The following is a 25,198-nucleotide window of genomic DNA, read 5'->3' as shown; positions in this document are numbered from 1 at the left end:
GGTTTGCTGAGATTGTGCCATTGCACTCTATCCTGGGCGACCAGCAAGACTCTGTCTCAAAAAAAAAAAAAAAAAGAAGAAATTGCAAATGCTGTAAAAGTGCATGTGTGTGTATGTATATATATTTATCCTTCATAAATGAGATCATACCATTATACTATTCTATGATTTGGTTTATTTTCACTTCTTTTTTTCTTTTTCTTTCTTTCTTTTTTTTTTTGAGACAGAGTCTTTCTCTGTAGCCCAGGCTGGAGTACGGCGGCACAAACTTGGCTCACTGAAAATTCTGCCTCCCAGGTTTAGGTGATTCTCTTGCCTCAGCCTCCCAAGTAGCCTGGATTATGGGCACATGCCACCAGGCCCTGCTAATTTTTGTATTTTTAGTAGAGACGGGGTTTTACCATGTTGGCTAGGCTGGTCTGGAACTCCTGACTTCAGGTGACCCACCCGCCTCCTCCTCCCAAAATGTTGGGATTACAGGTGTGAGCTACCATGCCAGGCCCAAAATGCCTGATTATTTTAAATTTTAAATGCCATTAGTATACTTTAAAAAAAAGTTATTAGGCCAGGTGCAGTGGCTCACGCCTGTAATCCCAGCACTTTGGGAGGCCGAGGCAGATCACCTGAGGTCAGGAGTCTGACACCAGCCTGACCAACATGGCGAAACCCCGTCTCTATGAAAAATACAAAAATTAGCCAGGCGTGGTGGTGTGTGCCTGTAGTCCCAGCTACCCGGGAGGCTGAGTCAGGAGAATCCCTTGAACCCCAGAGGCGGAGGTTGCAATGAGCCCAGATCGCGCCACTACACTCTAGCCTGGGTGACAGAGCAAGACTGTCTCAAAAAAAAAAGAAAAAAGTTGTTAGCTGTATCTTATTTATGAAGTTCTACCTGACTGATGCAGTACTCTATTGGATTCAAAGGGAGTTGAAGTACTACTTTTGTGTTTATTATTGACCAGGAAATGTGGATTTGGAAATGTGATGAATGAGAAGGAACAGTGTTTGGTGTGCACACACGCATGCATGTGTGTGTGTGTGTGAGAGAGAGAGAGAGAGAACTGTGCAGCTATTTTCTGCCCTAGTGGCTTGCCCATACATACCTGGGAGTGGTTTCCCTATTCCTCCTGCTGACAGGATCAGTTTTGATGTCATTCAGTCACACTGTTGTGCAGGCCCAGGCCCCTTTTTTTCTAGCTGGCTTATGTCCCATTTCTTGACTCCTTTGCTCAGGGTCCACGGTAGCAACAGCCCAGATACCTACAACCAGTGCATACCTGCACTGAGCAGATAAACCTGTTTACAGGAAACAAATGCTCAGGTTTCTGTCAAATAGAGGAATTAATATTCAATACTGGAATTGAATATTGAGTTAACTATGGTTGTCTGTACTTACAGTTCTGAATAATTGGGAGAACCATTTCATAGTTGAATTTGTATAGGTTTTATGTAATTTTGTCTTAATTTTTTTTTTTTTTTAAGACAAGGTCTGGCTCTGTCCCCCAGGCTGGAGTGCAATGGCATCATCTAGACTCATTGCAACCTATGCCTCCTGGGCTCAAGCCATCCTCCCACCTCAGCCTCTCAAGTAGCTAGGACTAATAGGCACATGCCACCATGCCTGGCTAATTTTTGTATTTTTTGTAGAGACAGGGTTTTTGCATGTTGCCCAGGCTGGACTCGAACTCCTGAGCTCAAGGTATCTGTCTGCCTTGGCCTCCCAAAGTGCTGGGATTACCAGGAGTGAGCCACTGTGCCCAGCCTTTATGTAATACCTTCTTTAACCTCTGATCTCTAAATGTAGAAACTCTTGACGTTCCAATTCTGTCACATCGGGAAGCATTTATAAAGTATTTACAAAGTTATATTTTGTTGGGGTGTGATGTCATTGATTACAGAAGTGTGTCTATTTCGAGTCAGGAAATTCACTGCTAGCCCTTGATGACTGGGGCCAGCCCTACAGATACAATAGAAAGAGCCACACTGTTGTCAAGGCAACTGAAGTTCAAGATCATCTGGTCTCCAGGCAACCTTTTTTAGACTTGCCTCAGATGCTTTCCCAAGCTTTCTCGGGGTAGGTGGGCCCTTCTCTGTCTTTCTCTTCCAGCTTTGGGATCTCAGGAGGAGGAGGGCCCAAGAAACTGTGGAATGATGTGAGGTTTGGAATTTTTGAACCTGCTAATAAGTATATGGATCAGGTGGTATGTAAAGAAAAATCAGGGCTGGGCGCAGTTGCTCACGCCTGTCATCCCAACATTTTTGCAGGCTGAGGCAGGTAGATCACTTGAGGTCAGGGGTTTGAGACCAGCCTGGCCAACATGGTGAAACCCTGTCTCTACTAAAAATACAAAAAATCAGCCGGGCATGGTGGCACGTGCCTGTAGTCCCAGCTACTCGGGAGGCGGAGATTGCAGTGAGCCACGATCACGCCACTGCACCCAGCCTGGGCGACAGAGTGAGACTCTGTCTCAAAAAAAAAAAAAGAAAAAAAGGAAAAGTTAATTAGATTCTAAAGGAGGATAGTCTCTCCCTACCCTCATATCTAAAACATGCTGACGTTGGATTTTTTTTTTTTTTTAAACAGTTACTGTTACTTTCCCACACTCTTGATTCTTGTAAAGCGTCCTAAAACTTGTCAAGGTCTGATTCATTAGTCAGGCTGTGACTTGTGAACGAGTGAGATGCTTGTTCTCTTACCTCGTATGCAAGAGTGTGGGTGGCCAGCATCTGAAGGCTGGCTTGCCTGGAGTTCTTCTCTTTCTTATGTCATAAGAGGTTGCCTGTTACCTTGGATAACATAAGCCAACCATTAATTTGTCTAGGGCAGGGAACAATGGCATATGTACTGTGGCAAATCAGGCTGCAGATTGTTTCACACCTTGCCTTGAGATACTTACAAATGTCCCCATTTCTCTGAAGAACTTTCAGAGAAGTGAACCAGGTCACTTGGGTTGAAACAGTAAGAACCTTATGCTGAATTGGATCCTAATTTCCCATTTACTGGGGGTTGGCATCCTCTGTGAATTCAGCCCAGCTGTTGCACTCATGCCAAATTTTATACTATTTGTCCTTAGGAAAACCAATACTTAGGCTTGCCTTTCAGGTTACCTGTTTAAAAGAAAAACTCTGAGGCTAAAAATTGCTATTCTTGGCTGGGCGCGATGGCTCACGCCTATAATCCCAGCAGTTTGGAAGGCTGAGTCAGGAGAATGGCTTGAGTCCAGGAGACCAGCCCAGGCAACATAGTGAGACCCTGTCTCATTTAAAAAAATGGAAAAAAAAATTTTTTTTTCTATTCTTTCTTTTTTTAAAAATAATAATTGATATTTTTTGGTGTTCCCTATACCTTCTATAGTGGTTTCTATATTCCTTAGCTGTCTCCTCTTTTTTTTCTTTCTGTATCATCTCATAGATACTTCAGTGTCTTGGCCAGGCACGGTGGCTCACGCTTGTAACCCCAGCACTTTGGGAGGCTGAGTTGGGTGGATCACTTGAGGTCAGGAGTTCGAGACCAGCCTGGCCAACATGGTGAAACCCTGTCTCTACTTAAAAAAAAAAAAAATTGTCCAGACATAGTGGTGGGGTCCCTTAATCCCGGCTACTTGGGAGGCTGATACAGGAAAATTGCTTGAACCAGGAGGCAGAGGTTGCAGTGAGCCAAGATCAAGCCACTGCACTCCAACCTGGATGATGGAGTGAGACTCTGTCTCAATAACAAAACAAAAACAAACAAAAAGTATTGGGTCTTGGTGGCATGTGCCTGTGGTCCAGCTACTCGGGAGGTTGAGGGAGGAGGATTGCTTGGGCTTAGGAGGGTGTTGCTGCAGGGAGCTGTGAACATGCCACTGCTCTCCAGCCTGGGTCACAGAGTGAGACTCTGTCTCAATAAAAAACCTCCCTTTTCCCATCAGGCTGAGGCAGGAGAATTGTTTGAACCTGGGAGGCGGAGGTTGCAGTGAGCCAAGATCATGCCATTGCACTCCAGCCTGGGTGACAGGGCGAGTTCTGTACATATCTGTTTGAGAAACAACCTGGAAAGTTATTGGTAATTTGGCCAGTTAGGGAGTAGTTAGCCTTAAATTTGAGAGGACCTTTGGGGATGGGATGAAAGAAGCCTAGGGCAAAGGCAGGGCCAAGAGAGGAGGAGGGCAAAGGTTGGTTTGTGAAGGGGAGTTGGTACAGTGCACTTATTCCGGCAGTTCTAGCTGAGTACCTGTTAGTACCTTTGCTAGGATTTGGAGGAGGATGCAAAGGTAGGAAGCTGCTTTCACAGTATATATGATCTAGTCTTGGAGATAAAATACAGCAGGCCCATAGCTTTGCATCATTGCCTAATTACTTAATACCGAGTTACAGTATTGAGTACAATGGGCCTTCAGAAAAGGCAGAGAGTGATATGGTTGAAGAGGCTTCCTTCACTGGAAGAGGTGAGACTGCAAATATCCGTGAAGAATGGGTCTCATGCAGAAGCAGGAGAGAGAACGCTGTGTAGGCCAAGATGTATAGGCCGACTTGTAATTCCACTCGCCTTGCTTCTCATTCTCAGCATTTCTATATATTCATTAATACCCTCTTTCAAGATCTTCACGTTTTCACTTTTTTTTTTGAGACGAAGTCTCACCCTGTCACCCAGGCTGGAGTGCAATGGCATGATCTTGGCTCACTGCAACCTTCCTCCCTGGTTCAAACGATTCTCCTGCCTCAGCCTCCTGAGTAGCTGAGATTGCAGGTGCCCGCCACTACACCCAGCTAATTTTTGTATTTTAGTACAGATGGGGTTTCACTATGTTGGCCAGGCTGGTCTCGAACTCCTGACCTTGTGATCCGCCCACCTCGGCCTCCCAAAGTGCTGGGATTACAGGCATGAGCCACCGTGCCCAGCCCCATGTTTTGACTCTTTACCAAAGTACCCCCAAGAAGTATAGGACTTATGCATTATTTGTCAGACCACTTTTTTGTTGTTCGAAGTGCAGGGTTGCCGCTTGGTCAGCCATCGCTGACAGACGGTGTTCTATGGCCTCTGCAGTAGCGCTGCAGGACCTGAATGAGAGTGTCCTCAGGTGAGTTGTGTACCTTCAGTTTGACCCACTCGTTGCCACTGTTCTGGTCCTGCACCTGACCTGACTCAACATTGATATTATGTGCCTTTGTAGGGACTTGAGTTTGCAACTCCTGGTGTTAAGACTGCATTGGAAACAGGAAAAGGAACCTTGCATAAGGATTGTTCAGCTGGGCACAGTGGCTTATACCTGTAATCCCCAGCACTTCGGGAGGGCCCGAGGCAGGTGGATCACCTGAGGTCTAGAGTTCAAGACCAGCCTGGCCAACATGGGAAACCCAATTTCTACTACTAAAAAATACAAAAAATTCGATGGGTATGGTGGTGGGCGCCTGTAATCCCAGCTACTTGGGAGGCTGAGGCAGGAGAATCTCTTGAACCCAAGGGGCAGAGGTTGTGGTGAGCCGAGATCACACCACTGCACTCCAGCCTGGGCAACAAGAGCAAAACTCCATCTCAAAAAAAAAAAAAAAAAAAAAAAAAAAAAAAAAAAAATGAAGTTCTGATTGTTCTTAGTTTAAAACCTAACCTGCCCTTTTTCCAGATCTCATTTAAAATTCTCTTCTGCCCTTTTACTGAAGGAAGTAACATCTTGTCCTTTTGTTTAGGCTCCTTTCCCTTATTTTCCCTTGAATAATGCCTGGCTGCCTCACACTGGGGCTGGGCTGAAAGTTAGAAGCTCGGAGCAGCATGTACTTAATGATTTCTAAAGCGTGGAAAGTGCCTGTCTGTAATTAGCCTGAGGAATACTTTCAATATCCAGTAATAAGTGAAGATAGGGTTAGGAATGGAAGCTACATTTCAACCTGAAATTTTCAGTTTGCTTTGTGGATATGTTATCTTCTGGGCATTTATTTTGGCCATTTGCTGTCCTTTGGGTAATGTCTGTTTTGGGGGTTGGTAGAGTTGATAAATGACTGGCAAACACTATAATCATTCTTCTTGTTTTCTTTTTTTTCTGCTGACATTTTTCCTACTTTGAGTTTGTCTATGGCCTAGTGAACTCCAAGTGAGTGCCTATGGTTAGAAGCCCAGGAAACTCACAGATCACATCTAGGCTCTGCCTGTGGCTTAAAGAGGAGCTGTCCTCATGAGTCTGGGTTTCTTGGTCCCAGCCTCACATAGATGAAATGGGCATTAGTCATTATTTGTGGTGGTCTTGAATAAAAAACTGAGTGGTGTGAGGTGTTTATCACCTGCAAGGCATTTAGGGGAGAACAGTAACTTTGCTTATCTTGACCTCTTGGGGAATGGGCTGGTTCTTTGCAAGGATTCCTATGGTAAGGACTGATGGGAGTTGGTAAGGTCAAGGGTAATGAGCAGAAGTTACTAGATTTCCTTTGTGCCTGTGTTGCTTGTACGGTGCCTGCAGTAGGGGGCCAAAGTGCAGAGCTCTCTGCTGAGTGCCATCACATGTCACCTTCCCTCCTTGGCAGGCACTGAGCGACCGCTTCAGCGGTGAGATCCCTGATGACCAGATGGCACACAGCTCCTTTTTTCCAGATGAGTACTTCACCTGCTCCTCCTTGTGCCTCAGCTGTGGGTAAGTAAGGCTGCTCCCGACCCCCCACCCCATACCTTGAGAATAGAGCCTTTGAGTGGTGCTTCCTAGACTTCGGTGTGTATGCACATCCCCTGGCTCTTGCTGAATTACAGGCTGTGATTTAAATTATCCAAAATGGTACACTCCCATGTTCCCATGAGATCCTGGTGGTCTAGGAACCACACTTCTGAGGTAACAGGAGCTTGAAGGACACATGGTTGTGCAGAATCTCCTGGAAACTCCAACTGGTATAGACGTGAGACGGACCAGCTTCTGGTCTGGGAGGCTGTTAGGGCAGAAAACTTTGGGTTGCCTGCTTTTCTGTGTTTCTTCTACCAGAGCTTCCAGTCACTTACTCCTAGTATTCCAGTTATTCAGGTGATATTTGAGTGCCCCCCTGTGCAAAGTACTATGGGTAGGATTCCTTTCACTATGAGAGCAAATGTTTAGAGCACATTAGAATTTTCTGGGGAGCTTTCAAAATTACCAAGGCCAGGGCACCACCTTCTGGGATTCTAACTGAGCGGGCTGCGTGTAGGACCTCTGCACTGGTAGGTTAAGATGCTCCTCAGAGGATTCTAAACTGCAGCCTGAGCTGAGGACATTGAGTTGGGACAGTACTTCTGAAACTTCCATTGTACATGCATCACCTGGAGATTCTGTTGAAACGCAGATTCTGAATCAGGTCTGGGTGAAGCCTGAGATTCTGCGTTTCTGTCAAGCTCCCGGGCGATGGCTGTGCTGCTGGCCTGTGGACCGCACTTTGTTACACTTAGAGCAGTGATCCACACATTTTAGCATGCATCGGAAAAACCTGAAGGGCAGGATCACTGGGCACCCCTCCACAGTTTCTCATTCAGTAAGTCTGAGGTAGGGCCTGGGAGTTTGCATTTTAATAAATGTAGTAAATTCTTAGGTGATGCTGATGTTGTTCCTGGGGACCAGCCTTTGAGGATCACTGGGTTAGTTTGAACTGTTGATGGCTGTTAAATCAGTGTGGTGACTTCACTGATGGGCCCCAGGGGATTTAAATGCATTATGTCGAGGTCAGATGGCAATCTCCACGTCCTGTAGACAGTCCCTCCCACTCTCTTCACTACCAAATTGTCTTCACTCCTACCAGAACCAGTGCCCCTGTCCTGCACACTTGCCGTTTTACAGAAGTAGACCTGACCTACATCTGTTATGAATGGTCATTTCACTTTGAGTCCTGTAGGCCACCTGCTGCATGCAGAACCACCTCTGGCCTTGGTGAAAAAAAGACCTGGCTCTTGGATTATACAGCCTGGGCAAGGGAGGACTAAGGATTATCTTGGAGAGTTCAGCTTGGAAAGGGGCGAGGGATGTTAGTTGCCAGTGTGACTTGCCTTTTTGCATGCCCCATGAGCCTAGAGGCTTAAGCACTGTTGGATCATTGCTTTCCTAATGTGAGCCTCCTCAGGATTTCTGGAATTTTCCCATTGGAATCATAGTGAAATTCTAAAGTCCTGATCTCTGTTTTTGCATTGTCAGGATGGCAGAGCTCACTGTTCATTTGGAAGGCTTGTTCAACCTAAGCCTCCCCTTAAAGCATTGCCAAATTTTGGGGTTGGTTTTCATTTTGCATCTTGGCAGCCTGTTCTGGGTAAAATGTTCCATTTCATCTTGTTTGGATTTTTTGAGTCTTCTGAGAGCCATTCAGGTTTCCTCTCTGGTCAAGTTGGTATCTTCTGGCTCCTCCATTTCTGCTGAGGGGACAGGTAGTTTTTCCAAGAAGAGATTTCTGGGGTTTTTTGTTTGTTTGTTTTTGATGTGGAGTCTCGCTCTGTTGCCCAGGCTGGAGTATAGCAACGTGATCTCTGCTCACCGCAACCTCCGCCTCCTGGGTTCAAGCGATTCTCCTGCCTCAGCCTCCTGAGTAGCTGGGATTACAGGCATGCACCACTATGCCTGGCTAATTTTTTTGTTTTTTTAGTAGAGATGGGGTTTCTCCATGTTGGTCAGGCTGGTCTCGAACTCAGTGCAACCCCCACCTCCTGGGTTCTAACGATTCTCGTGCCTCAGCCTCCCAAGTACCTGGGACTACGGGTGCCCGCCACCATGCCCAGCTAATTTTTGTATTTTTATTAGAGACGGCATTTCACCATGTTGGCCAGGCTGGTCTTGAACTTCTGACCTCAAGTGATCTGCCCCCCTCGGCCTCCCAAAGTACTGGGATTACAGACATGAGCCACTGTGCCAGGCTGAGATTTCTTTTTCCCCTGTGTCCTCATACAAGGATAGTAGTCGCTGTACCTGTGTAGTGCTGTTGATTGCAAGTGTAACACAGAGGCATGTGGGTTTCCGGCTACCCTTTCTGTGTTCAGCATCTGAGGCCCAGTTAGTAATCAAGGTCTGGTCTTAGCCTTGTGCCTGGCTCAGGGTCAGACTGTTCTGTATAAGTGGCACTGGCTCCTATTTTAGCCATCTCATTGTCAGTCTTTGGACTTCATTCAGGGTTGGATGTAAGAACAGTATGAATCATGGGAAGGAAGGAGTGCCTCATGAAGCCAAGAGCCGCTGCAGATACTCCCACCAGTATGACAACCGAGTGTATACTTGCAAGGTGAGTCCTCTGAGCAACTCCCTGTGTCAGCAGCGGGCTTGCTGACCACCCTCTCTTTGGCAAGACTATCTTGGGGTCATTTTTTGCTGCATGCCGAAGTATTTGATATTCAAATAGAATATTTCTGGAACTTCTCTCCAGCTCTAACAAAAAGCACTCACATGTCCTCATTGGTGAGAGTCCCTTTGTTTACTGTTTTAAGCTTATTTTCTCCTCATTCTGTTGAGCTTGTATGTAAGGGTCATTTACATCGAACATTCATTCTTTTTTTTTTTTTTTTTTTTTTTTTTTCAAGTTTTTTTTTTTTTGAGACAGAGTCTTACTCTGTCAGCCAGCCTGGAGTGCAGTGGCACAATCTCGGCTCACTGCAACCTCCATTTCCCAGGCTGAAGCAGTTCTCCTGCCTGAGCCTCCTGAGTAGCTGGGATTACAGACATGTGCCAACATGCCCAACTAATTTTTGTATTTTTAGTAGAGACAAAGTTTCACCATGTTGGCCAAGCTGGTCTCGAACTCCTGACCTCAGGTAATCTGCCCGCCTAGGCCTCCCAAAGTGCTGGGATTACAGGTGTGAGCCACTGCGCCCGACCTTCTGAGACAGAGTCTCACTCTGTCGCCAGGCTAGAGTGCAGTGGCGTGATCTTGGCTCACTGCAACCTCCACCTCCCGGGTTCAAGTGATTCTCCTGCCTCAGCCTCCCGAGTAGTTGGGACTACAGGCGCTCCCCACTATGCCTGGCTAATTTGTGTATTTTTTTAAAAATAGAGATGGGGTTTCACCATCTTGGCCAGGATGGTCTTGACCTCTTGACCTCTTGATCCGCCCGCCTCAGCCTCCCAAAGTGCTGAGATTACAGACATGAGCCACCGCGCCCTGCCGAACATTCATTCTTAAGAGCAGAAGTGCTCTTCAGGACACTAGGACACTAGTGTTGTATTGTCCTCCTGTCTGTGACAGGTATATAATTTAAACCCGGTTTCTGGGCCCGGGATGGACACACACTCAGTTCATTACCATTCTGGGGAATGACTTCTTTAGAGGAATGAACCTTCTTCTGAGGCGCTAACTCCAGAGTCTGAAAGTCTCTCAGCTGGTTTGGTTTGTGGAGAGTTGGGATGGATGTGGGGGGTGTGGTGTACATAGGAAAAGCTAGCAGAAGGCTGGGCATGGCGGATCACACCTATAATCCCAGAACCTTGGGAGGCTGAGGCGGGAGGATCACTTGAGCCCAGGAGTTCGCGACCAGCCTGGGCTGGTAAAACTCTGTGTCTATTAAAACAAACAAACAAAAGACAAACAATAAGCTAGCAGAGTGTTTCCTGTTTCAGGCCTGCTATGAGAGAGGCGAGGAAGTCAGCGTAGTGCCCAAAACATCTGCTTCCACTGACTCCCCCTGGATGGGTCTCGCAAAATATGCCTGGTCTGGGTGAGTTTAAAAAACATGGCTAAAGGTTTTCTAGTCTGTTTGTCTCCCCAGGCACCTGGCTGGGTAACCGTATTGATTTGCCTTTCTTGTAGGTATGTGATCGAATGTCCTAACTGTGGCGTGGTCTATCGTAGTCGGCAGTACTGGTTTGGAAACCAAGATCCTGTGGATACGGTGGTGCGGACAGAGATTGTGCACGTGTGGCCTGGAGTAAGAACTGTTGGATTTCTCTATTTTCCTTTATCTCGTGTCGTTCAGTTTTTCATGTGTGTAGAAAACCGGAGCCTGCTTAAAATTAAGGTTAGCCATGAATTTCAGAATGTTGGTGGTTTAGAATGGCATGATCTGGAGAGCTTTTTTGTTCTCTAGACCTTTAATTGTTTTTATTTCTTCTTGCATATATATTAGAAGTACAGCTTTAAATGAAATAAACCAAAAATCTCTAGTTTTACTCCTTTGGCAAATAAAATATTTTTTCATGTTCTACTCGTTCATTTTCTATATGTGTATGTTTTTCTAGATGCAAATATAATTTACATGCCTTTTTTCTGCTTTTTTTCTCATAACGCTATTTTATTTAGTTTTATTTGTACATTTTAAAAAAATCATTAAAATGCTAGTGACCATTTTGTGTAAAAAAGCCTTTTCTTGTTTTAGGAAATTTTCTTGAAGTATATTCTAAGAAGTGGGATTCCTATAGATCCTTAATCTTTTTTTCTTTTTTTTTTTGAGACGGAATTTCGCTCTTATTCCCCAGGCTGAAGTGCAATGGTGAGATCTTGGCTCACTGCAATCTCTACCTCCCGGGTTCAAGTGATTCTCCTGCCTTAGCTTCCCAGGTCGCTGGGATTACAGGCATGACCACTGCACCCGGCTAATTTTGTATTTTCAGTGGAGATGGGGTTTCTCCATGTTGGTCAGGCTGGTTTCAAACTCCCCACCTCAGGTGATCCGCCCACCTCGGCCTCCCAAAGTGCTGGGATTATAGGCGTGAGCCATGGTGCCCAGCCTAATGATTATTTTTTAATTTGATTTTTGAATTCCGGATGTCAGAAATATAAATCTGTTTATGAGGCAGTGATATCATGCTTTCATTCTGCATTAAATCACTGTTCACACTTAGCGTTGTCCATAAATCACAACAAATCCAAAACCTTTTCCTTTCATGCGAAAAAGACAAGTGATTTTCCCTGAGGGACTTATTTGACTCTGCGACATTGTCCTCGCTGGGTGATTCCTAAAGCAACCGTTCAGCCTAGTCCTACCTGCAGGTCCCCTCCTGAGCTTTCCTGGATCCTATAGGTACCATAAAACTGAAGATTTCCTTATTTTTCTCCTCCTTTTTCTAATTTTCAGGCCCACTGAAATCTGTTATTGTATAGTAGTCTCATTATTGGAGCCCACCTCCTTGGCATAATGGTTTATGCCATTCTGTCCCAAGGATTTAACATGGCCTTATAGTACGAAAGTAAAGGTGGTAAGATAGTTTATATTCCAGGAAAACAGGACTGCAGTAATTTACTGTCAGGTCACATTCCTCACAGTCCTTGAAATTAGGGAGGATACAGATGTCTTCCCTGCTGTTTGTTTGCTCGTTCATTCCTTCCTTCATTTATTCATTATTTCAGCATACATTGTTGTGTACCTTATGCCCAGCATTGAGCTAGTTACTTTGCAAAATACAAAAAAAAAAAGTGAAAAAGAGTTATTGTCAGGGAGTTCAGAGTTTAACAGGGAGTCAGATACATAAATGGATATTGTACTTAGACACACAGAAATAGGATTCCTAGAGATGTCCAAGTATTAGAAGAACTGAGAGGAAAGATTCTTAACTAAGCCTGCGGTGGGGGGCCTCCTGGAGGAGGTGTCATCTCCTGCATTATATGGGCTTAGTAAGCCCTAAATTGAACAGCTACACATCAAATCTTTTTTTTTTTTTTTTTTGAGATGGAGTCTCGCTCTGTCGCCTAGGCTGGAGTGCGGTGGTGCGATCTCGGCTCACTGCAAGCTCTGCCTCCCGGGTTCACGCCATTCTCCTGCCTCAGCCTCCCGTGTAGCTGGGACTACAGGCGCCTGCCACCATGCCCGGCTAATTTTTTTTTTTGTATTTTTAGTAGAGACGGGGTTTCACCATGTTAGCCAGGATGGTCTCGATCTTCTGACCTTGTGACCCGCCCGTCTCGGCCTCCCATACACATCAAATCTTATGGTCGCTTTGGAGAGAATAAAGCCAGAGGGATTCCTGGTGTGTCTCCGTTCTTCCCTGCCAGGGAGTTAATGGTTCTGAGTTGGCCACGGTGAGAGTGCAACTCACCAAACATCCCTCTTCCTCCTTCCTTTCACTCCCTTCTCAGAGCATGATGGAAGCCTGCTTTTCATTTCAGACCGATGGGTTTCTGAAGGACAACAACAATGCTGCCCAGCGCCTGTTGGACGGGATGAACTTCATGGCTCAGTCAGTGTCTGAGCTTAGCCTTGGACCCACCAAGGCTGTGACTTCCTGGCTGACAGACCAGATCGCCCCTGCCTACTGGAGGCCCAACTCCCAGATTCTGGTATGGTGTGGCAGGATGCCCCTCCACCCCTGGCACAGCCCATCCTGCCTAATGCCGCTTTGCCCTGTGCTAAGCTTATTCTGTGAGGGAGATGCAAACATTTTCTGCCAGTGCCGTGAGCTCTGTGAGTACTGGGAAGGGGAGGAGTCGTTGAGGCAGCCGTTTTCTCTTTGTCCATTGATTTTCCTTCGTGTTTTCCTGCAAGTATTTTCTCTTTGGTGAGTTTTAGTTTCCTTGTGTGCGATGACCAGTGAATATTGCTTAGATATGTGAGAATCTGGAGGAAAAAGGGTCTTTAGAGGTTATTTAGGGTCATCCTCAGCTTGATCCATTAATGCTACAGCATCCATAGCAAGAGAGCACCCAGCTTCAACCCAGACACTTAGTGAAAGGAAACTCACTGCCCACCAGGCTTCCTTTTCACTCTCAGATAACGCGTTACTAGAAAGCTTTTGTCCTTGTTGAGCTAACACCACCTGCCTTAGTTTCTGCTTGCTCCAGGGTCTTGTTGACTTTCTCAGCTGAGCATACATGGACCATACCTCCCTGCCTCTGTGTTTTGTTTTGGGCTTGGAACAGAGCTGCAACAAGTGTGCGACGTCCTTTAAAGATAACGACACTAAGCATCACTGCCGAGCCTGTGGGGAGGGCTTCTGTGACAGCTGCTCATCAAAGACCCGGCCAGTGCCTGAGCGGGGCTGGGGCCCTGCGCCGGTGCGGGTGTGTGACAACTGCTACGAAGCCAGGAATGTCCAGTTAGGTAATGTGGGGCCTGGGAGCTGCAGGGGTGGAGGGGAGAACCTCCCACCTTGGCCCTGGGTGCTAAGAACTGGATATCCAGACACCCCAATCCCGCTTCTACCCACATCTCCCTTGTGAGAGCACTTCTGGTCTCGACCAGTCAGCCTCTAAGCTCCTTGTTAACAGCGTCCTATGGGTGCTGTTCCTCAGGGGCTCGAACCTGTCCTGTGTTCTCAGCTGCAGAGGTGCTTCTGGGGGAAGGGAATGCACACATAGCAGCTGAGTTCTGAAAAGGCTGCAGTGTTTACCAGAGATGGCTTAGACCAGTCTTCTCCTTTGAGAACATTCTAGTTTTTGCTCCTAGAACCTTTCTGCCTTAATTTAAAAGGGTGATAAAGGAGCCCTGGAAGGTTGCAGATAAAGGACTAACAGATGTCATCTAATTTCAGGGTCTGGGCCGACCTGACCCACAGCGCAGACCCTTGCAATAGTTGCAGGACAGCACAGTGGTGTCTGGGATCAGAATCCAGAAGCATTCTGCTGTTGGTCCCTGAGTTTTCCATTTGGGAGAGGACTTAGAGGTGACAGCTTTTCCTTTATTATTGTCTACAGCTATTACCGAGGCACAGGTGGACGATGAAGGTGGAACACTCATTGCTCGGAAGGTGGGCGAAGCCGTGCAGAACACTCTGGGAGCTGTGGTGACAGCCATTGACATACCACTAGGTGGGCCTGGCAGTGCTTCTCTTGGGTGTAGCGGATGTGGGTTGAGGGGTTTCGGGTGCCCTGGGCTCTCACTTTGTAGAGGCTTGCCAACCTATATTGAGATGGGCGGTAAGGAATCAATTACACAGTGCCATACATTTGCTTACTTCTGCTGAATGCCTTAGTAGTTTCATGTTTATTCCTGGAGGCCATATTCTCTTACAGCATCTAGTGCTGTGTAACCTTAAAATGTAAAGGCTTAAAACAACCATTTTTGATGTCTTTGTAGGTCTAGAAGTCAGGAAGGGTAATTATTCAGCTCCAAGTGGCATTGCCTCTAGTTACTACCTGATATTCCAGGGTGGCAGCTGGAGTGGTCTGGTCTCAAGGGTGCAAGCTGACCTCACTTACAAGCTGGGTGCCTTGGCAGGGACAGTTAGGTTGTGTGTAGCAGAGACTCACCTGCTCTGTGTATCTTCTAGGCCTCTTCAGTGGTTCCTCTGGCACTTAAGTGATGTCAGGGTTCCAGGAGCTAATGTTCCAAGAGACAGAAAGTGGAAGCTGCCCATCTCTCTTTTTTTTTTTTCGAGATGGAGTCTCACTCTGTCACCCAGGCTGGAGTGTAGTGGTGCGATCTTGGCTCACTGCAACCTCTGCCTTCTGGGCTCAAGCGATTCTCCTACCTCAGTGTCCTGAGCAGCTGGGATTACAGGCACGTGCCACCATGCCCAGCTAATTTTTGTATTTTTAGCAGAGACGGGGCTTCACCATGTTGACCAGGCTGGTCCCAAACTCCGACCTCAAGTCATCCACCCACCTCTGCTTCCCAAAGTGCTGGGATTACAGGCGTGAGACACTGCACCTGGCTAAAGCTGCACATCTCTTAAGGCCTAGGACTGCAGACGGGCACTTCTGCTGTCATCTCCTGGAGTCTGCTGCAGTCACAGGGCTTGCCTAGATTCAAGGGAGGGGGCAGAAGTGTCAAAGATGGAAAGTGAGTCAAAGATTCTATGGCTGTCTTTAATCTGTCACACCAGCCAGACTGTTAGTTTAAGATTTAAAATAGCTGGCCGGGTGCAGTGGCTCAGGCCTGTAATCCCTTGCGGAGCACGAGCAGCGGAGGAATCACGAGGTCAGGAGATCTAGACCATCCTGGGCTAAGCACGGTGAAACCCCATCTCTACAAAAAAATTAGTCTGGGCGTGGTGGCAGGCACCTGTAGTCCCAGCTACTCAGCGACGAGCAGAGAAATGCGTAAACCCGGGAGCAGAGTCTTGCAGTGAGCTGAGAGGCTTCACTGCACTCCAGCCGGACAACAGAGCCGAGACTCCATCTCAAAAAAAAAAAAAAAAAAGATAGCTCCTTGCCATGGGCGCGGTGGCTCAAGCTGTAATCCAGACTTTGGGGGCAGAGACGGCGCGGTCACGGAAGCAGGAGATCGAGGGACCTATCCTGGGCTAACACGGTGAAACCCCGTCTCTTACTCTAAAAAATACAAAAAAAAAAACCTAGCTGGGGCGAGGTGGGGCGCCTGTTAGTCCCAGTACTCGGGAGAATGGCGTAACAACCCGCGGAGGCGGAGCTTGCAGTGAGCTGAGATCCGGCCACTGCTACTCAGCCCGGGCGACAGAAGCAAGACTCCGTCTCAAAAAAAAAAAAAAGATAGCTCCCCAGCCCTGGATGTGAGAGGGGTATTTGTATTCAGGATGGCGAGGTGGAGAGGGAGGGAAATCAACCAGTGCATGGCAGGCTGAGGCAAGGCTGGCAAGGCCTGGGGCAGCGTGGCACATGGTAGGGGAGCAAGCAAACGTGGGTAGTGATGAAAATGGCCTGGAGCAGATTTCCTCATTGCGGCTCACAAAGTGAGTAGATGACGTAGGAACTGCTGGATTTGCCCAAGCTTAAATCTCAGGTTGCATCTGTCCTCAGGGGTACCTGGGAGAGGCAAGGACTGCCCTTGGCACAGAAGGCACAGCATAGCCTGCTGGCTGTCCTTACTAAGTGCTCCCATCCTGAGCACCCACAGGGTGTTGGGTACCAGGCCAGTATGTCAGGCATGTTCTTTCTTCTCATCCTCATCACAGCTCTTGAAGGTGGCTTGTTAAAGATGAGTAAGCCCCTGAGAGGTTAGCTAACCTTTCTTTCTTTCTTTCTTTTTTTTTTTTTTGAGACTGACTCTTGTTCTTTTGTCCAGGTTGGAGTGCAGTGACGTGATCTTGGCTCACTGCAACCTCCACCTCCCAGGTTTAAGCCATTCTCATGTCTCAGGCTCCCAAGTAGCTGGGGTTACACCACCATGCCTGGCTAATTTTTGTGTTTTTAGTAGAGACAGTTTCACCATGTTGGCCAGACTGGTCTTGAACTGCTGACCTCGAGTGGTCCGCCTACCTCTGCCTCCCAAAGTGCTGGGATTATAGTTGTGAGCCACCATGCCCAGCCTTAGCTAACCTTTCTTAATCCAGCAGCTGCTGATTAACCTGATCTCAATAGAACTGGAATTTGAGTGTCTGACTCCAGAGCCCAGACTTCCTTATAGTTCTTCCAGGGCTTCTTAGCATGGCTGCTCCTTCAGTTTACAAAGAGGGCTTCAAAGATATATAAATATCAAGGAGCTGGGTATGGGAGTGCATGCCTATAATCCCAGCTACTTGGGAGGCTCAGGCAGGAGGGTCCCTTGAGTCCTAGGAATTTGAGACCAGCCTGGGTAACAGAGTGAGACCCTGTCACAAAAGAGAAAAGAAAGGGCACGGTGGCTCATGCCTATAATCTTAGGCCTACAGTCCCAGCACTTTGGGAAGCTGAGATGGTCAGATCACTTGAGGCCAGGAGTTCGAGACCGGCCTGGACAACATGGTGAAACCCTGTCTCTACAAAAATCAGCCAGGTATGGTGGTGCACGCCTACAGTCCCAGCTACTTAGGAGGCTGAGGTGCGAGGATTGTTTGAACCTAGGAGGCAGAGGTTGTGAGCTGAAATTGTGCTACTGCACTCTAACCTGGGCGACAGAATGAGACTCTGATTCCAAAAAACTTTTAAAAATGAGAAAAAAGAAAAAGGAAAAGGGAAAATCAATGCCTATGCTACAGCCCCAAAGACTCTGATCTGGATATGAGTGGCAGAGCCTGGGCATCTGCATTTTAAAAAATCTCTGTCAGCGGTTCTGTGTGCAGTTGGGATTATAAGCCAGTAAGCATCTGAGGATGCCCTCTTCCTAGTTGGGCCTTGGGGTATTGGGCTTTGGGTGTCCTGACCATTGTTCCCGCTATAGGTCTGGTCAAGGATGCGGCCAGGCCTGCGTACTGGGTGCCTGACCACGAAATCCTGCACTGCCACAACTGTCGGAAGGAGTTCAGCATCAAGCTCTCCAAGCACCACTGCCGGGCCTGCGGACAGGGCTTCTGTGACGAGTGCTCCCATGACCGCCGGGCTGTCCCTTCTCGTGGCTGGGACCATCCCGTCCGAGTCTGCTTCAACTGCAATAAAAAGCCCGGTGACCTTTAACCCCAGCCCCCTCTCCGAGTCCTTCACAATTCCTTAGGTTCTCAGGGTTAGAAACAGTCTCGCGAGGTAGGCCCTCCTCCCGGTCACCTGCTGTGGTGTGTGTCCTCTCCTCTCCGCATCCCAGGGCCACTTTCCCTTAGTGGAGGTGAGCCTGGCGGCAGGCCCGAAGGCATGAACCCCTCAGGGCAGGGGACTGAGCAACTCAACACAAAGGGGAATGAACGTGAATCTGTTGCATTTATTTCAGTTAAAAATAATGAATATATATGTGTATATATCTCTCTCATATATACATATGAAAGGCACTCGGGGCATATCGAGGCTGCTGCTGGCTGCGAAGACTTCACACAGTGGCCCCCGCACAGGGTGAGGTGGCAGTGGCAGCACGTCTTCCTCGCGAGCCGAGCCAGGTCCACGGCCACCGCGTGGCTGGCCCCTCCCTCTGCTGCTGTGGGAGCCTTGGAAGCCTCTCCTGTCCTTGGCTCTTCCCTCCATGCCTGTCAGCTGCCTGGGGAGTGAGCCTCCCAGGTCCTTCCTGCCTGAAACGGCCTGAAGGGAATTCTCCCTGGGTCTCCTGGGAGTCGAATCCCAGTTCTTGGCTTAAGCATGTTTTAGTCAGAGACCACCCAACTTAGTGTGCAGGTCACCAGAGTGGGTGGAGGGTCAGAGGTCGGGTCTTCAGCCCTGAGAAGTGGAAATGCAGGGGCTGTGCTGTCACTGGTCCCCCAGGGGATGGCAAGGAAGGAACTGAGCCTTCCCCAGCAGGGCTTCCTGCCCCGACGCTTCTTTCTCCACTCGGCTTTTCCCAAAAGGCGGCGCCCAGCTCCTCAATCGAAGCACCCGCCTCCCACCCCTCCGTCCCCTCGAGCCCACCGTCTGCTTCTGAGTGTCGCACTAGGATTTTCATTGCTTATTTTAAAGTGTCTTAATCCTTTGTTCCCCGACACATAACCCCTCTAGCTCTCGGAGGGGCGACCATGAGAAACCTTCCAGGGAAGCAGAGCACAGGATGGACTGTTGTTTTTAAAAGTCTATATATAATTTCAACAGATCATAAAGAAAAAATTTATCTCTTTGGTCCTTGCAAGAGAAGTCAAAGGAACTTTTGTTTCTCCTCAAGAGCCTGGACATCTGTCTGTCGTGACTGGAAAGAGCCCGTTGTGCTGAAATCTGTCATCATGGTGGGTTTGATCTTCAGTGGCCAAACATGAAGAATTAAAGTGTAATTCTTGACTGAACTGGCGGATGGGTTGAGCTTTAGGGAAGTATATGGCAGTCATTCCTGGCGCGCGTATCGGTGTGACATGAGCCCTGGAGTGTGTCGTCCCTCTCAGCCCTGCTCCTCCTGCCTCCTGGGGCCCAGTGACTGGGGCCCTACTCTAGAACTGTGTACCATCCAATTCGCCATCATAAAGGAATCTTCCTGCATCTCGACTGTGCTGGCTCTTTCCTCTCATTGCATCAGTGCCTTCTGGCCACCGTCTCTCTCCAGCTGATGGTGGCTTCCAAAGCAGAGGCCAAGTAAGGGGCATGTTTCTAGGGTGGTAATATTTTACCTGCAAATACTGCAGTCTTTTACTCTGACAAACAAGAACTTTTTCAAAACCATACCCAGCCAGGCGTGGTGGCTCATGCCTGTAATCTCAGCACTTTGGGAAGCCGAGGTGGGGGGAATCACTTTAGGTCGGGAGTTCCAGACCAGCCTGACCAACATGTAGAAACCCCGTCTCTACTAAAAATATGAAAAATTAGTTGAGTGTGGTGGCGCACGCCTGTCATCCCAGCTACTCAGGAGGCTGAGGCAGGGAAATTGCTTGAACCCAGGAGGCGGAGATTGCAGTGAGCTGAGATTGCACCATTGCACTCTAGCCTGGGCAACAAGAGTAAAACTCTGTTAAAACAAAACAAAACAAACACCATAGCCAAGTACCCCCAAACCATGATCCTGTGGAGTGGATGTCAGTATCATGACCACAGCCTGTTGTCCCCAGCCCTTTGCTAGATAGCATGCCCCACCCGGACCAGAGCTTTGAGCTTGTCATGAATATTCCTTTATGTAGGGAAGGCAATAGCTTACGGTCATGGAATTCTCTGTAGTGACTAGAGGGCCCCCACATTCTCACTCATTACTTATCCTGTACCTTAGAGCTGTTCCTCAGACCTTTCTGCAACCGGGGTCACCCGGCAGACCCCCTTTCGACAGCCGTGGCATTGGCTGAGCAAGGCTCAGCGGTAGCGGTTTCACAGCTTGGGTTCTCCGGGTTACGCTCTGGCAGCTGTCATGTCAGGGTCTGTTGAGGAATCCTCTCGCACAGTAGAAGAGATGGGGTATCAGTCCTGATTTTCACTCCCTCTGTTTAAAATACATAGTCCTGGCTAGGCGCGGTCACTCATGCCTGTAATCCCAGCACTTTGGGAGGCCAAGGTGGGCGGATCACTTAAACCCAGGAGTTCGAGACCAGCCTGGGCGACGTGGTGAGTGAACCCTGTCCCTACCAAGAACCAAGAAAACCAACCCCTCCCCGCAAAAAAGCTGGGTGTGGCAGCGCAGACCTGTAATTCCAGCTACTCGGGAGGCTGAGGTAGGAGGATTGCTTGTGCCTCAGAGATGCCCCTGTTGCCTGGGTGACAGAGTGAGACCCTGTCTCAACAAGATTGAACCATTATATATCTATACTTCAGCTTGATTTTCTCAAACAGAATGCTACATAACGAATCAGCACCCAGATTAAGAAACAGAACCTGGCTGTCCTCCAAGAACTGGCCCCTCCCCCACCAGGAGTAACCACTATCCTGACATGTAGTAACAGAGTTTCGTCCCCTCTCCTTTTCAGGGGAGCCACGTAGAGGCTTTTAATCACTTTCTGGTTTAAAAGACTTGCTCATAGGTGGAGACAGTTGTTGAACATATCCCTGAGGGCTGTGACTGGAGATTGCAACTTGTGGCTGATAATGACGCAGTCTCCTGGTCAGCGAGACCGAGTGGGATCCTTACACATCCCTTGGATTTAACTGCTGATTTATTTGGGAACCGGAAGAGTACAGGGAACCAGCATTTAGGTGCCTGTTACGTGTCTTGCACTATGCTAGGAGCTTTACATGGTTAATTCTCACAACCATACTGGAAGGTCCACAGTAGGGTTCTTGTCTTACAGCCTAAGACACTGGCTCCTGAGGATCAGAACCCAGTGTTGCCGGGCACACTCCAAGCTGGCCTGAGTCCAGGCAGCCCGAGACCCCTTCTATCACCGTCGCACTGTAGAGCTTCTCCCCGTTTTCCTTCCCCTTCACAGCTTGTGAGTTCTTTTGCATTTCCAGGTAAGGTCAGTATCTTCTCCTTAGGAGGAAAGGTAAGAATCAAAGTACCTGCTAGTGTGGTCAGCAAGCTTAGCATTGATTATTTCCATTGGCCTTGGATATTCTCATGGCCGAGGGCGGTAACACTTTTTCACTCAGAGCAACTTTATCTTTCACTAAAAAGACTCATTGGCTGAGAGATTAAGCAAGTTGATCTAGCCTATAACACGAGCTAAGCTTCCAATTTTTTTTTTTTTTTTTTTTTAGTTTTATAGGGATGGGGTTTTGCCGTGTTGCCCAGGCTGGTCTTGAACTCCTGGCTCAAGCAATCTGCTGCCTTGGCCTCCCAAAGTGCAGGGGATACAGGCATGAGCCACTGCTCCTGGCCAGCTTCCAATTGTTTAAAAAAAAAAAAACTGATTTAATGTTAATTTTGCAGCTATATTTGCATTTTCCATTTCAGACCCACCACCATTAGAGAGAGACAATGGAACCCACAATCGTAGTCTGTAATTATTCTCATCATGAAAAAGATGTTTTAGTTACTGTACAAAATCTGAGCGTATTCTAACTCCTAACTCTTAAATTGCACCTGGTATAATTTTTTTTTTAAAGGTACTTTGGAAATCATCACATACTCATGAACACTAAAGCCTATAGGGTATGGGGTTTTATGGGATTAGATAATCTGTAATTTAGTGATAGGCTCATCTGACCAGAGCCGTCTTTGACACTACCATTTGTAGACAGTGGGACCTGGAGTCCTCCAGTACATGATGCTGTACTGAGGGACTTATCCACTGCCACTTTTTTAACGGCCATCTTAAACTGGCCATACCCTGAACTCTAGCCAGAATCTCTCTGGCGCTCTGGCATTATCCTTAGATAACTCCATTTCATGTCCAAAGATACTGGAACTCGGCTGGGCATGGTGGCTCGTGCCTATAATCCCAGCACTTTGGGAGGCTGAGGTGGGAGGTTCACTTGAGGCCAGGAGTTTGAGACCAGCCTGGGCAACATAGCAAGACCCTGTCTCTATGAAAACAAACACAAAAATATTGCAACACAAGCAGAGCCTGAATGGATTTCCCATCCACCACGGCAACTCAGTTCTGACTGCCCTGGACTACGAGGAGCATTTGTGTCTGCACGCCTTTGCTCAGATTATGGCATCTACAGAGAATACCCTTTTCGGTATTGCAACAGCTGCTTTTATTCACGTGAAGCCAAGAGTGCAAGCAGGCCGGCAGGTAGTAGGAGCAAGCAGGGAGACATGAGCAAAGATATGATAGCCAGGCCCAAGTCAGAAGGTACCGTGGGAGGCAGAGGCAGTGAGTCTTAAGGAAAGAGGGAGAAAAGGGGAAACGGTTGAACTTAACCCAAAAAGATCTTAAATGTCCAGAGGAACAGTAAGAAGCCCATTCTCCCCAACACAAGGGGCCTAATAGAGTCTCGAACTTCTAGGAGCCCCAGCTGGCTCTGCTACATGTATCAGCAGAAGACCTTGGGCAAATCACTCTCTTGAGATTCAGTCTTTTCTTCTGTAAAGTGTGGAAATTTACTTCCTAGGGTTGTAGGAATGAAAACAAAATCATGCTGGCAAAACACAAAATGGTTCATCTATCTTAACAAGTGTCTACTTGTGTCAAGTGCTGGGGAAACGAAACTTCCCTGAGGTGTCTTTTATGCTGAGCCTTAAAAGTTGGACTTTTCTGGACGAAAAGAAGTTGGGTGGCTCAAGTAGAGGCCCGCGCGTGTGGGGGACAGGCTTGAAACGTGGTGTCCCGAGAGCACCAGGTGTGAGGCAGAGATGGCGCAAGAGGATGGAGAGGCATATGAAGTCAGATGACAAAAGGCCACACTATCTGAGGCACAGGAAGCCATTGAAAGCAAAGATCTAGAAAGATCATTCCTGTGGCAGTACAGTGGATGGACTGCAGAGGACAGACTTAGAGTGGGACCAGAGCCTTTTAGCAACATGTGCAAATGGAGAAATCAAGAAGAAATGGAGTTTAGCCTGAAATTGTTTGTGGGGATGGTTAGGTGGAAGATTTAGACCAGGACAGATCTAGGGTTGACAGGTAATAGGGAGGGGCTGACTTGGTCTTAGATGAAGGATGCTGCTGTGTGAGGAACCTTGTCGGGGACACCTAGGAGGCTGGCAGTACCCTCTAAACCATGCTGGGCCAGTTGGAGTGTAGGGTGTCCACAGCAACATGGGACAGGAGGCAGTATTTGTGGGCTTTTTTTTTTTTTTTTTTTTTTTGGAGATGGAGTCTCACTCTGTTGCCCAGGCTGGAGTGCAGTGGTGCGATCTCGGCTCACTGCAACCTCCGCCTCCAGGGCTGAAGGGATTCTCCTGCCTCAGCCCACTGAGTAGCTGGGATTACAGGCGTGGACCACCACGCCTGGTTAATTTTTGTATTTTCAGTAGACACGGGGTTTCACCATGTTGGTCAGGTTGGTCTTGAACTCCTGACCTCAAGTGATCTGCCCGCCTTGGCCTCCCAAAGTGTTGGGATTACAGGCGTGAGTCACCGCACCCAGCCAGTATTTGTGGGCATTTTTGATAACGAGTGTGAGCGATTCATTGTTGTCACTAGAAGGCTGTAAGTAAGCAAACACTGAGCTAGTTAGCAAGGGGTCTATCACAGTTCCGTGCTGCCACCACAATCACCTGCTCATTTGCTACCTTTCATTGTCACCTGGGGAGTAGGGCAAAATGGAAAATCCTTCAAGGTCAGGCATGATGGCTCACCCTGTAATCCCAGTGCTTTGGGACGCCAAGGTGAGTGGATGGCGTGAGGCCAGGAGTTCTAGACCAGCCTGAGCAACATGGCAAAATCCTGTCTCTACAAAAATACCCCAAAACCTCAAAAATCAGCTCGGTGTGGTGGCACACGCCTGTAATCCCAGCTACTCAGGAGACTGAGGTGGGAGAATTGCTTGAGCCTGGGAGGTCAAGGCTGCAGTGAGCCAAGATCACGCCGGCTGTACTCTAGCCTGGGCGACAGAGTGAGACCTTGTCTAAAAAAAAAAAAGAAAAATGCTCAGAGACTGTAGTATCAAGCAAACAGGCCAAAATGCTTATTCAACGTCTTGGCCAAGTTTAACCCCTTTTCATGCAACCTAGACCACATTTTAGGTGCAGTGAGTGTTAACCAAGAACCAACTGTTGCTCTTTACCCGCCGCCACTGAGTCGCAGAGGCAGAGGCTCAGGTGTGTTCGAGAATCAGCTTCCTCCCTAAACCCACCGCCATGGGCCAGGAAGGCATCACTGCTGGAGGTATCATGGACCTTATTACTGCTGTACAAGAGGCCCTGAAGGCCGCCCTCATCCACGATGGTCTAGCACGTGGAATTCGAGAAGCTGCCAAAGCCTTAGACAAGCACTGGGCCCACCCTTGTGTGCTGTCCCCAACTGTGATGAGCCTGCCTGTGTGGCTGGTGAAGGCCCTTGGTGCTGAACACCAGATCACCCAAATTAAGGTTGATGACAAGAAACTAGGGGAAGGGGTGGGCCACTGTAAAACTGACAGGGAAAACCCATAAAGTGGTTGGTTGCAGTTGTGTAGTGTTAACGACCATGGCAAAGGATGTCATCAAAGAGTTGAGATGGAGTCTCTCTCTGTCACCCGGGCTGGAGTGCAGTGGCATGATCTCGGCTCACTGTAGCCTCTGCCTCCTGGTTGCAAGCAATTCTCCTGCCTCAGCCTCCCAAGTAGCTGGGATTATAGACGCGCACCACCATGCCTGGCTAATTTGTGTATTTTTAGTAGAGACGGGGGG

General features: G+C 48.0%; 2 protein-coding genes across 7 annotated transcripts in view; one reads left to right on the top strand and one right to left on the bottom strand.

Moving 5' to 3' along the window:
• The window catches only part of ZFYVE1 (zinc finger FYVE-type containing 1), a 60,348-nt gene extending 40,803 nt beyond the window's left edge, over positions 1-19,545 (top strand). For 2 of the 5 annotated variants that reach the window (XM_017882789.1, XM_017882787.1), the window contains exons 5-12: positions 6,493-6,599; positions 9,075-9,183; positions 10,512-10,609; positions 10,702-10,819; positions 12,994-13,164; positions 13,744-13,924; positions 14,518-14,631; positions 17,879-19,539. In XM_017882789.1, the coding sequence (XP_017738278.1) occupies positions 6,493-6,599; positions 9,075-9,183; positions 10,512-10,609; positions 10,702-10,819; positions 12,994-13,164; positions 13,744-13,924; positions 14,518-14,631; positions 17,879-18,111 (1,131 nt within the window). In that variant the 3' untranslated portion in view covers positions 18,112-19,539. Of the gene's footprint in view, positions 1-2,013; positions 2,156-6,492; positions 6,600-9,074; positions 9,184-10,511; positions 10,610-10,701; positions 10,820-12,993; positions 13,165-13,743; positions 13,925-14,517; positions 14,632-17,878 lie in introns of those variants that run through there. The other 3 variants (XM_017882791.1, XM_017882790.1, XM_017882786.1) reach the window with 3 other exon arrangements.
• DCAF4 (DDB1 and CUL4 associated factor 4) overlaps positions 1-25,198 on the bottom strand; it is a 77,859-nt gene that overhangs the window by 12,919 nt on the left and 39,742 nt on the right. For both annotated transcript variants that reach the window (XR_001887456.1, XR_001887455.1), the window contains exon 14: positions 1,101-1,293. The gene's annotated coding sequence lies outside the window, so the exon portion shown is untranslated. The remainder of the gene's footprint in view (positions 1-1,100; positions 1,294-25,198) is intronic.

The sequence above is a fragment of the Rhinopithecus bieti genome, unplaced genomic scaffold (genome assembly GCF_001698545.2).
Source record: "Rhinopithecus bieti isolate Rb0 unplaced genomic scaffold, ASM169854v2 scaffold_13259, whole genome shotgun sequence".
In the NCBI taxonomy this organism is placed as follows: domain Eukaryota; kingdom Metazoa; phylum Chordata; class Mammalia; order Primates; family Cercopithecidae; genus Rhinopithecus; species Rhinopithecus bieti.
Note: the sequence above shows the minus strand (reverse complement) of the source record. Positions and strands in the feature narration are given on the sequence as shown.